This window comes from Mastomys coucha, unplaced genomic scaffold (assembly GCF_008632895.1).
Source record: "Mastomys coucha isolate ucsf_1 unplaced genomic scaffold, UCSF_Mcou_1 pScaffold9, whole genome shotgun sequence".
Classification (NCBI taxonomy): Eukaryota; Metazoa; Chordata; class Mammalia; order Rodentia; family Muridae; genus Mastomys; species Mastomys coucha.
The window spans coordinates 56,788,681-56,801,658 of NW_022196915.1; the positions used below are offsets into that span (position 1 = coordinate 56,788,681).

The 12,978-nt window shown below is 48.7% G+C and overlaps 1 protein-coding gene across 6 annotated transcripts in view; it reads right to left on the bottom strand.

The window, feature by feature from the left end:
- Window positions 1–12,978, bottom strand: part of Slc39a14 (solute carrier family 39 member 14) — a 47,012-nt gene that overhangs the window by 6,303 nt on the left and 27,731 nt on the right. For 4 of the 6 annotated variants that reach the window (XM_031361426.1, XM_031361425.1, XM_031361429.1 and 1 more), the window contains 5 exons: window positions 8,656–8,934; window positions 6,406–6,592; window positions 3,489–3,658; window positions 728–847; window positions 21–209 (listed from right to left, as the gene is read on the bottom strand). In XM_031361426.1, coding sequence (XP_031217286.1) covers window positions 21–209; window positions 728–847; window positions 3,489–3,658; window positions 6,406–6,592; window positions 8,656–8,919 — 930 coding nt within the window. In that variant the 5' untranslated portion in view covers window positions 8,920–8,934. Of the gene's footprint in view, window positions 1–20; window positions 210–727; window positions 848–3,488; window positions 3,659–5,608; window positions 5,779–6,405; window positions 6,593–8,655; window positions 8,935–12,978 lie in introns of all 6 variants that reach the window. The other 2 variants (XM_031361424.1, XM_031361423.1) reach the window with 1 other exon arrangement.

Below are 12,978 nucleotides of genomic sequence, written 5' to 3' on the forward strand. Positions count from 1 at the left end.
GGGCGCTCATGACTGCTGACCTGCACAGACATGGAGCTCACGATGACCTTCTCGTCCGTGCCAGGGGCCTTGCCATCCAGGTCACTGTTGCAGTGCTGAGGAATCATGTGATCCAGGTCCCCATTCTGTAGCTTCTCTGTCACACCCTCCTCCTGGTCCTTCTTGGAAGGAAGTGTCTCGGAGGTAAAATGGTTATGTCCGTGATGGTGCTAGGGTACGAAAAGCGATCAGTGTTACTGATCAAAACCACCAGCCCAACACAGCGCCCACTCACAGGAAGCTCGCCAAGGCCAAGGAAGATCTCATTCCTACAGCCAAGGAAACTGAGCAGGCCACACACAGGGATATGGAGAAATTATTATAGCCAGTGGCAACACATACAAAGACAGGGACTTTCTAGTACACAAAGAAGTCTCCCGTCGTCAATCCAGTGAGGTGACCACTACTCTAACTACTTAGGTTGCTCCTTTAAGATGGCCACTTCATTCAACTCTAACAGGCAGTGCCATGCCAGCTACAGGAGGCCTCTTATTGGAGCTACACCAGTCAGAGCTGTTCCTGGGTGTTTGTAACCAAACCTCTTTACTGTCCTCTACAGAGAGAATGCCAGGCTTGCTCTGCAAGCACCGTCACACACTGCTCCACCTCACTGACCCATTTTGGCACTTTTTTTTTTTGAGGTTAGAGTTTTCCCCTAGAGAGTCCATCACTAACAACTGGGTCTCACCTCGTTTTTCTGCTTCAGGAGCATCTTCAGGATCTTTTCTGTGAAAAAGAAGAGGTAGAAACCCCCAAACACCACTGCAGACTTGGAGACATAATTGTCCTGAGGGTTGAAACCGAAAGCCTGTGGGCACAGGAGAACAGAATGAGTTTAAGTCCTTAAGCCTTCAGCAGCAGCTCTCATCTGCTTACCACTCTCTCCACTCTGGGAAAGAGGAACTCTGCTGTCCGCCCATTCTCTTGCCAGCAAAAACCTAGCCTTCCCATTCCCCTGACTCACCAGCACTAGCCTGGGTGCTTGCATATTCTCTTCTGCTACAAAAGACAGGCTGGGCTGTCTTTAGGATTTTCTGATCCTGGGGGTTTGGAGCTAGGACCTTAATGTGCACTCGGCAATCACTCTACCACTAAACTACATCTCCAGCCCTTAGGGTTTTATTATATGTGTTTTACATTTACTTTATTCTCATTTATGTGTATGTGAATGTATGTGTTTGCGAGCATGCATGTAGGTGCCTGAGGAGGCCAGGAGAGGGTGCCAGTTCACCTGAACCTGGAGCTGTAGGCAGCTGAGAGCCATGTGTATGCTGGGAACCAAACTTGGGTCCTCAGAAAGAGCAGCAAGCATTCTGGACCACATGATAGGCAGGAACTACCATGGCCAACTTGGCGTTCTTTCTCTTTCTTTCTTTCCTTCTTTATTTTTTTTCTTTTTGACTAGGTCTCACTACATAGACCAAGCTGTCCTCAGACTCACAGAGGTCAGCCTGCCTCTATCTCCCAAGCTCTGGAGATTAAAAGCTGGTTTTCTCCTTCTAATGAGGACATTGTCTTAATCTCTGTTGGGACTTAGCCACACAAGCACTTAGTCAGCAAATTCCACGTTTAAAGGGAGGCCACTTGCATTTAAATTTGCCTCATCTAGTGTCCCCGGTTGATCTGCCCGTAAACACAATGGGAAGTGGTTTAGTTACGATTGCTAAAAGGAGAAAATCCATTTCAGTTCCACAGCAAGAATTGCCGCATCGTCCTGACCACAGAATCTTGAAAGGACCACAAACCAAAAAAGCAGGCTCTGTTCCTGCAAGCATCTTGGGGTGGATAAAAGCCAGGTCTAGTTCCATACACCCACAGTTTCCAAAGCTCAGGAGGATGAGGTGGAAGGACCCCAAGACTGTGAGACCAACCTGCCCAACAAAGATTTCATTTCTTTAGAACATAATAAAAATATTTTTTAAAAGAACGGAGTGGGGGGTATGTTGCTCTGAGTTCTTTCTGGAAACGTCACTTAAGTTAAGGAAGGGGAAAAAGGATTTATTGACACAGAAAATAGGAGTAGCCAGAGAGCTATCCTAAGTCTGGCTCCTGGTTTATGGTGCCAAGTGTCCAATGACCAGTTTGTGTCATTTCTAACAGAAAACAGGCTCCATTCCCAGCACTTGGGAGGCAGCAAGTCTGAGACCATGAGTGAGACTATCTCAAAAAAATATACTCCAGGTCTCTTGGGAACAGGACAGAGATAAGAGCTAACCCTCCTGAAGGAGAACCCCAAATTACTTCAAAGGCAAACATTTCTCTTCCAGCAGTTTGAGGCAGCACGCTCACAGCCCTCCAGCATCAGCCTCTAAGAGACCCGGAGGGCAAATGCTGAGGAAGCCCTGCTTGCAGGTCAGCTCTTCTGGAGAAGAGGTGCACCCTGGGAAAAAGTGAAGGAAGAGCCAGGAGGTGAGGTGGGATTCAAGAGCACAGGACTCATTAGACCTGAGCTTATGGCAGCGGCCTCTCATGCATCTCTGAGCGGGAGATGGGAAGGGGAGGAACAACATGATTCATTTAACAGACATCACAATTGCTCCACCAAGAACACAAAACAATACTGTAGAAAACAGTGTTCTCAGAAGCACGTGAAGTTGGCTCTTGCCTTTGCTCAGGCTTGTCAGACCACCCGCGGTGAAATGCAGTGTGCTTATTATAACTAGCAGGTCTGCTGAAGGTATCTCTCTAAATCCCATGGGCCTTCTCCAAGGCGGACCACTCAGGCTTCTACACAGTGGTTCCCTTCTGTTCTGTGGCAGATCACCGGCGTGAAGGTGCCACAGATGGACTGTTTCCTGTGGATTTCCTTCGCCCTCAGACTCCCTACCTAAGACCTGGGTTTTTTTTCTACTGAGAACTGTGGATTTCACTTTGTTTTGTTTCTTTAAATTAAAGCCCCACACAGAGTCAGAGCTACACTAGCTTGCTTATTTTCCACTTATGTGTATGTGTGTTTTGCCTGCGTGTACATGTGTGCACCATGTGTGTGCCTGGTGTCTGCAGGGGCCAGAAGAGGGCATGGGACCATCTGGAAATGGAGTTAGTGTGTAAGCTCCATGTAGGTGCTGAGAATCGAACCAGAGCAGCATTACCTCTCAGCCACCTCGTCAGTGCCAAGTTACACTGGCGTTTCACTCAATGATCCCAGCCTTTTGGAGGCACTCATACACACGCCTTTGAGATTCATCCTATTGGTATTGCTTATCATTTTATACAAAGAACAGAGATGTGAATGGCTGGTCCAGGTGTGGGGTCTGGTTAAGGATGGGATTTCAACCTAGCCCTTAAACCACGCCTAGTTCCTGCCTTGGTCCTAGCTTCCCTTTCCAAACAAAGGACCTTGGGGACCAGTCCCTGTGCCTTCCATGTACATAGAGGCTCCGCCCACTGTGCCTACTGCTCCCTAGCTGACAGGTGTGCTCTTGTGAGAGCTCTGCAGCTTGTCATACCTCTGGGATGAGCTGGAAGAGGGCGTTGGAGTAGAGGGTTCCAATCGCCAAGGCTATGAAGTAGAGCAGCAGCCTCTTGTAAAAAGTCTTCTTCATGAAGGGCACCACGCTGGCCCCCATGAGGGAGCAGAGGGAGATGACGGTAACGCAGAGGAGACCGTACCCCCATACTGCCAGCCCACCCGGGACAGGGAGCAAGGCAACCACCATGAGGGGAAGGAGGTGGGCAGGATAATTGTGGGTATTAACGAAGGAACCCAAAAAGAAAGACCAGAGACAAGTATGGACAGAGAGAGAGAGAGAGAGAGAGAGAAAGAGAGAGAGAGAGAGAGAGAGAGAGAGAGAGAGAGAGAGAGAGAGAGAGAGAGAGAAATAGGAAATTTGTTAGTGATTCGGGTCTGATGCAATTTCCTTCAATCAGTGCAGGAGGTATGAGGAGGAATTTGAGGTGGTCTCAGAACCCTGTGACTACTGCCCCTGTTCCTGAGGTGGCCTGGGTCATACCTACCAGCTGGTGTGACTGGCAAACAGGGCAGGCTACTGCCTCATCGCATACGCACGTGCAGTACGTGCTCAGGCCCAGCACAGACTTTGGACTCAAGGTCTTTTAACAGGACACCAGAGCAAGTGGGAAGAAAAGGTTTGGTAGTCACTGGCTCTACGTGTGCCTCTTTAAGCCACATCACAGTGTCGCATGTGACACTATCCAAGGATCGTTTGGTTTGTGCAAGACACAACAACAAAGTTGTGTACAGAGCGGGAGGAACACAGAACAGGCAAGACTCGCTGCCTATCAGATTTGGTTTCAGAGCAGCTATGTTTGTTTCTATTTGCTTTGAGGGACCCGGTGTAGAAAGCAGAGTTCCAAGACCAACTCGTTATAAAAATTAATTTAAAATGCATTTTCCAAAGTGACACACTCAGGGTTGTGAGTACAGCCTTCAGGAGGGGACAGTACAGAACTGTACCAGGATGACAACCCTTGTGTGACCTGAAGGGCGGGACAGGGACAATGGCAATAGTCCCAGTCAAATAGGCAATAAAACATTTCACTTCAGATCCTTAAAAAAAAAAAAAAAAAAAAGTAAATTCAATGGATGGAGCTGAAAAAATAGCCCAAGGTGAGGCCTCTCTTGGGAAGAACAAGGGAGCTGGCCTTAACTCAGTTATTCCCTCATGATGAAGGGGGTGAGGCGTGACACCTCAGACTGAAGCTTTCCTCAGCCTCTTGGTTGAGGAGGGCCAAAAGGCCAATGATGTGAGCTTTTATGAAAGGTTTCACGGCACCAAAGTGGCCAACCAGGTAGTGACACATTACCTCTCCAACAGTGGCATGTGCCCGAGCTGAACAGCTGGGCAAACTCTCAACTTGGATCTTATTTTTGCAGCTCCTCAGCAATGACGATTAAAAAACAAAATTATTGAACATTTGAAAACAGTCAGGTGAGTGGACCAGGAAGTCAGACCTATCCAGGAAAGATCAGGATGCAAGGCACAAACAAATGAGCTCCTCTTGTATTGTGTTTGGGTTTTGGGTTTGTTTGTTTGCATGGGTAGGTGGGAACAACCTATTTGCTAAGTTGCCCAACCTATGATCCTCCTGCCTCAGATTTTCAAGTGCTGCAACTGCAGGCATGAGTTGTCACAGCTGCCTTGATTAAAACCAGGATCATGCTCTAGAGGCCAGTTCTACAGAACCCCTGGTGACCTCCCTCCCTCTGCCTCACTCCTCACTGAGGATCAACTGGAGGCCACACATGTGCACACCCCCAAGATTTCCCTTAAAATTCAGGTCCTGCCTGGCACATCGAGTCCACAAACGGCAACTTTGCTTTGAACTCCTATAAATGGAGGCTCTGGAATGAAGTCAAAAGAGATTCCCCCAAAGGAGGGCACAAATGTTTAAGAACCTTGCATCTGATGTCAACCGAAGAGGCCAGGGGCCAACCTGAGTGAACAGAGGCATGAGAGAAGTTATTGGACCCCCTGATGTGAAGAGTCAATTCATTTTTCGGGTGGCAATTGTTGGGGGCCTTAGAACACAGAAGGAGAATGTCAGCCCTAGGGGGGCCAGGCTGGGTCAGCCCAGGAAAAGTGAACGCGCGCCTGTTCTACTGCACCTCTGGGATGAGCTGGAAAAGGGCGTTAGAGAGCAGCGTTCCAATGGACAGGGCGATGAAGTAAGTGAGCACACGGCTGAAAAACGCTTTCTCCGTGCACGGCAGGACCAGGACTCCCAGGAGAGAGGCCAGGTTAATCAGCGAGACACTGAGGAACCCAAAGCCCCACACTGTGGAGGAACAAGAACAGACGAGGGCTCCATTACTGAGGGAGTAACGCTGCTGACAGTGATGTAGGCACACAGAGATCCAGCAGCCCCTCAGGAGATGTCTGCTGACTCCACCTCTTGTTAGGGAAAGCCTCCGCAAATCAAGGTTGAGGTTGCTATCTGAGCTTACCCTTTAGAGGAAGAGCCTAGGGACTCAACATGGCAGAATACCATGAGTTAGATAGTATGTGTACTTATGATGGTGGCACAGGTTAGGTCTGGTAGCCCTTGCTGGCTCGATAGGACTTTAGAAAGGTAATCAAGGACTTACTCAGACCAGGGTGAGTCCTCTCTAGCTAGAGGGGGAGTACTAAGAGGCAGTGGGGGTAGCGGATGTGTGTGTGTGTGTGTGTGTGTGTGTGTGTGTGTGGAAATGAAGTAGCCCAAGGAGGTCATAAAGATTGGCACTCTTACAGTTTAATGAAAACAAAGGGTGAGTAAAAAAAACACATTCACATGCTGGCCAGGGTCCAGTCCACCCCGTGCTCAGCAGTCGGCCCACCCAGGGTCTGGTGATGTAGTCTAACAGTCTGGGTACGCATATTCATCATCAACATCCACCATCTCCCCAATCCAGTGCGAGCTTACCTTCAATGGCGCTTGGCTTCCCCTCCTCTGTCTGTTCATTTTCCTCATTCTCCTGGTGGTCTGAGGTGCAGGCCTGGGAATCCAGCTGCTGGAGAATGGTGGGGCAGAACTCCTGGAACTCACTCATCCCGATCGGAGATTTCTCGCTCAAGTTGTGGGCAGCAAAGAGGTCTCCAGAGCTAAAGCACTGAAACCAGGAGGGGCGGAAGGGTTCTTAGAATCCAAAACTCCCGCCCTGCCCTGCCCTGCCCGACTTGACCCTGCAAGGAACTCAACCCTCTGAGAAATAAAGAGAAAACAGGCAGCCACACTGCAGAGAATCTGGAGTCTCATCTCCAGGGATGAGGGCAAGGAAATCCCCACATCTGAAAGCCTGGTTTGACTCTCAGATCGGCCATGGCGATTGCTTAGAGCACACAAGTATAATCTGGTTGTAGAAAGAGGTTTGGGGAACAGATTCCAAGGGCAGAAGGCTGCACCTCAAAGAATGCCTGGGCTGCAAAGCAAATTCAAATCTAGCCTGCCCTGCTCAGGGAAACACTCGCCCCCCCCCCCCCCAACCTCCAGCGTGTGCCCCATCTCCAAGTGAGAAGAGAATTCAGTATAAGGAGTGCTGGATGCAACTCAGGCTGGCCTAGATGCAATGCTACTGGGTGGCAGTGGAGGACAGGGCTCTAATCATGTGACCAGCATGTGGTTTCAGAGAGACAGGACTCCATCTGTAAACCTCATAGCAAATTCGGCTGCACTTCACAATAGCCCAGGGAGTTAGTCTACTAAAAATGTAGATTATAGATACTTGTGCTGGAGTACAGACCTGGGCTGGTTAAAAGAGACAGGCACCTGTGACCTTGGGAGGTCTTGCATATTATGGGAAATCAAATTGAGAGCTCTCTGCAAGAGTGTGCATGCATGTGTGCATGTGTGTGTGTATGACGTCTGCATATATTCATGAGACCAGGAGAGTACACCGGGTGTCCTGTTCTACTACTCTCCCTGACTCATTCCCTCGAGACAGTGTCTGTCGTTGTACCTGGAACGAGGCCTGCAGCCAGCAAGACACAGCACTGGGATTAGAGGTATGCATGGCTGCCCGGCCTTTTACCTGGGTGCTGTGGATTCAAACTTGGGTCCTCACACTTTCAAAGCAAGGACTCTTATCGCTGAGACATCTCCCCAGCCCACATTCTTCTCATTGTAGTTTAGTCACATAAACCATAGTCCTTCTCTGAGAGTGGTTTTACCAGGGTCAACCTCTGAGAGTCAGCCCCTTGGGATTGCTGACAATATAGGTTTTTAGGTCTGCTGACCCAGAACACTGCTGCAGGCCCTAAGGCCCATATGTAAGTCCTCTGAACTCAAGCCTGCCCACTGCCCATGTGGCACTCGGCCTCCCCAGTGATGCTGACGCTTGTCACACTTGAGCAGCTCTTCATGCACGCAATGCATGATGCCCCAGCCACTTTCTCCTTCCAGCCCCAGCCTAATTACTCTTCAGGGTGTGGCTTCAGCGCCCCTCATACACATAACCCTCAACTTCCCTTTCTCATAGGAGAACCCCATAATTACAGTGCATCCCACAAAACGAGGTACTTTATTTTCATCCCTGCTAGCTGAGCCCCTCAACACTGGTATCTGGGTCCTCAAGAGCAGCCGCCACTCTTAACCACTGAGGTCCCTGACTCTGTTTCTCTACTTCCCATGATGCTCAGTCTGAGGGACAAAACAGAACAGAAGGACTCTGCAGGCTGACCACTTATCGGGCTGCCACAAACAGCCCCAGACTCGAATAGCTGAGATGAGATGGAAGAACATTTCAGAAGATACTAGAGACTAGACTAGTAAAACCCTGAGACTAGAGTCTTGGCCCCTATCCCAGGAATACCTGGGAAACCACTCCCCAGAAAAAACAATTCTTCTTGCATCTGCGGGGGTTGGGGATTATGAGGTGCATCTGGCACGGTGTAATAACAGTAAACTCTACTGGATGTACTGTCCTGGGAGCCATGATGGTTCACCAGCAGTGACCCAGGTGCAGCTGCAAAACTGTCTGGGGACTAAGGACCCTCTTCTTAACCTTTTGTAAGAGCGCAAAGCACCATGCGGGTAGTTGTGCAGCCTCACTGGAGATGCAGACTGTGCTGATCCCAATGAAGATGGGAGCTGACCGCCACAAGGGTCTACCTGCCTCCTCTGGCCAAGCTGCTGGGCCGCTCTGTGTCCAGTGGTGTTGATGGAGAGGGGCCTTACCGTGGAGAGGTTCCTGTGTCCTTCCTTGGCTTGAGAAACGTTATCCCGGCCCACTCCCACGTGCAGGTGGTCGAGCAGGGACTTGAGCTGTGTCAGGGTAAGGCTGTCATTCTTTCCATAGCGGCCCATGAGATCTTCCAGGAAGGAGGTGGCACTGAGGGGTGGCAGGCCAGCAGAGGAGGCATGAGTCTGGGGGGCAGCTCTCCATATACCAAACAGCACCAACAGGAGGCAGCTAGGGAGGGCTGGGTGCAGCCGCTTCATGGTGACCACGGATACCTAGAACACAAAGCCAGGTGAAGGCAAGGTCTCTGTCTCTCCCCCCACACTCAAGTAAATGTCAACTCACTGCCCCCATGCCAAGGGCAAGGGATCCCCTCCCCTCAGACTCTGAGTAGGATGAGCATCAAGATCTGACTTAGCCTCTGTCTCTATTTGACTTTGGAGGACTCCTTCTTCCAAAGGAGTAAGACAACAAGAAAAAGGATGTGCTGGGCACTGGGGTACATGCCTCCTACCACCTAGGAGGAAGAGGCAGGAGGATTAGGAGTTCAAGGCCAGTTGCAGCCACACAGTGAGGTTGGGGTATGTAGGAACCTATTCCAACTAAAGGGAGAAGTAGGGTTAGTAAGCCTGTGTCAGGTAACCATGTTCCTGTACAAAACCCTAAAGAAATTCACTGAGTCAAAACTAACTCTAGCACACACACACACACACACATACACACACACACACACACACACACACACACACACACACACACACACACACACACACACACACACACACACACACACGCACACACACACACACAAATGCATACTCTCTCTCTCCCTGCCCCATGGGAAGAGAGGGGAACCAGTAGGAATGAGACAAGAGGGTACTGGAGCCAGCACTTAGGAGGCAGAGACAGGCAGATTTCTGAGTTCGAGGCCAGCCTGGTCTACAGAGTGAGTTCCAGGACAGCCAGGGCTACACAGAGAAACCCTGTCTCGGAAAATAAAACAAAAACAACAACAACAACAAAATATATGTATGTGTGTGTGTGTTAATAAAACTAATACTGTGCATAGTGGGTTTCATTGTGCTAATAAAATATTATGCTAATAAAAATTTTTATTATTATTGTTATTATTATTATTTTATGCATATGGGTGTTTTGGCTGCATCTATGTCTATGTACCATGTGCATTCCTAGGTGTTCCCAGAGACCAGAGCAGGGCATCATATCCTCTGGAGTTATGGACACCTGTAAGCCAGTATGTGGGTGCTGGGGATCAAACCTGGGTGTTCTGCAAAAGCAGTCAGTGCTCTTAACCACTGACCTATCTCTCCAGCCCCTAATACTAAGTCTTAAAAAGAAGAAAAACAAAAGAAAACATGGGCGGAGGAGGTTGATCTGTGTTGGCTGTACAGCTAAGAGGCCCAGACTCCATTCCCATCCAAAGCAGACATAAACAGATAATTAAAAGCCTTAATGAGGCTATGGCTTTAAACAGAAAGGCCTTACAGAAACATTGAAATAACCATGGATTCATGATATCTCAGATTCACCTCAAATTAGTCAAGGTAGGTTTGTCAAGTAAAACATCCTGATAAGATAAAACTAGATTAGGCACATGGATTTCAGAACTGAAACATTTATATACAGAAAATTAAAATAAATAAAACTTTTTTTTAAAAAAACGCCACAGGCAGAAATGTGTTGTGGTCAACTAAATCATATCAATTTCATGGAATATCACGGGGCTGTAAGTAAAAGGTGTGGCTATAATGTCCAAGATAGAAACAGGATTATGTTACACAGTTAAACCTGAGCAGGAGCAAAGAAGAATGAGAGCTGGCCTTGTTAATCACTCACTTCTCTTAGAACAGTTATAATTTAATTAGTGACATCAGCAGGCAGGAGGCGGCGCTCCAGTATGAGGCCTCAGTGCACACTGCTCCACCTGTCCAGAACAGCACATCATCCCCAAGAAACAGGTCCTACTGACCCTGCCTGCCTCTGTTGCTTACAGACAATGGGATCTTGGGTAAGCTACTTAGTGGGAAACATCACAGGACGATCCAGGGCAGCCTACCATAGCATAGCAAATAGCATCAAACACACGGCTTGAACTTCGCTCCACTGCTTCCGAGAGAAAGGGCACTGGGCAAGTTGCACAGCCTAGACCGCCACCATTTTCTCATCTGTAAAGGTGGCACCCAGCTCACAGGTAGGCTGTCAGGATTTAGCAATCAAAGTGATGGGGAGGCCCTAGCTGCTGATTACCTGAATTGAGGTACTTGAAATTTGACTTCTATCAGTTGAGACTGGTCTGTGCTACATAGTGAGGAAAAAGGGCATGTTGGGGGCGAGGGGGTGGGAAGGAAGAAAAATGACACTCCCTTGAAAGAAGGCTAGGAACTACAGCTCAGTCATAGAGTGAATATGGGCCTCACATGTACAAAAGCCCCAGATGTGATCCCTAACACTGGCCTAGGTGTGGTGGCACAAGCCTTTAATCCCTTGGGAGACAGAGGTACACGGATCTCTGTGAGTTTGAGGCCAGCCTGGTCTATATAGGGACAGCCATAGTAAGACCCTGTCTCAGAACAAAAATAAAGACAACAACAGTAACAACAAAGGAAGAAAAACAGAAAAAAAGAAAAAGAAAAAAGAATGGCTTGGCATGAAAGAAGAGAAAAACAAAAACGAACCACAGAGAACAAAAATCTGAAAATCCGGCTCTAATCATTCAAAGATAAGATTGCTTTCCGAAGTTTGACTTTCAGCTCAAGCACGAAGCTGTTAACAGACTGTCATAAGACCCTGTAACTGCCTTTCATTCAACCAAGACTCAACTCCTGTTCCCTGTCAGTCACATAAGCCACAAAACACCTGAGGGTATGCTGGCTTTAGATTCCATATATGGGACACAAAAGCTGGGGACAAAAAAAAAATGTTATTCTTCCATCAGGAGGCGGAAGCCGTTGGATTTCTCTGATTTCATTACTTAGCAAATTCCAGCCAGCAGGGGCTACATAGTAAGACCCTCTGAAATAAATAAGTAAATAAATAAATAAATAAATAAATAATTCTTAGGGTTGCTCTTCAGTTGAATATACTTTCAGTCACACAACTGGAAGGACCAGGGAGGGAGGGAGGGAGGGAAGTTGGCTATCCAGCCAGCCAGTTGCGAGCTGTCTATATTTTCCTCAGTGAGAGGGCTGGATGTGTGAGGGGCAGAGGTCTAAGTAGATTAGTTAAGGAGAGATGCTGAGCATCAGCCTTTTCCAAGGGCGGATCTTGCTATGCCCCTGGCATTCATTCATTGTTCCCTTACAAAGAATCTGGGAAAGGTGTACCTACTTAATAGATATGGAAGTCGGGATCTGGAGGCCCAGAAATGAGATCTCAAGGCAAACTGAATTTTTTATGAACTGAAGTCAGGTCTGAATGACGTCCAAGTCCTGGCATCCGCCACGGGCTCAGCAATGAAGACAGGGAACATGTGCCCTGGATGCTGTGGAGAACCCCGGAGCTAACTCTGCAGCCTCTGCACAGAGATCTGCCAACTCTCTCAGCACCAGTGCAGACACTCTCTCCAGGCTAGGGATACCCTGAATACCTGGGAGGTGGGACAGCTAGGGGTGCTGTCGAGGCCAGGATGTCTTACAGGGCTCTTGCTATAGAATCCTAGAAGCACTGTTCCTACTTCAAATACCTTCATGTGGGTGCTGTGGCTGATTTTACTTTGGCAACTCTACCTGGGTAGGCATTCAGATAGAGGTTGGCATTTATGATGGATTTGTTCTATGGAGGCCTGGTAGCCCTGTAATCCCTCCCATGGCTTTGAGGGCAGCCTGGAACATAAGAGAACTGTCCCCTTCTGGCTATGCTATTATATAACACAAGCCCAGGGCTACTGCTTCTCCAGGAAACCTCTTTCCTCTGCCACATGGCTGCCCGGCTTCTCTAGAAAATACTACTTTTGGGCTTTACAAAGAAAGAGTGCGCGCACATGCGCGCGCGCGCGCGCGTGTGTGTGTGTGTGTGTGTGGGGGGGTAATGGTGGGGGCCGGGGGGTTCTGAAGTGCCAGACAGTCCCTGCCCATGGGAAGATCCAGTGAGCAGAGCTCTGTCACCTGGCCCAGCCCTTGAGCTCATCTCACACAAGAGTGAGGGAGCTGGGGCAGTTAGGAGTCCTTGCCCAGAGATCTCGGAACTTAACTGCTGAGGGCACTGCAAACTCAATGACCCTGGCCTTTGGTAAGCGTGCAGAGCGAGCTCTGTTCCAGCAGAGATTTGGTTCTTTTGTTTTGTTTTGTTTTTTCCTTAAC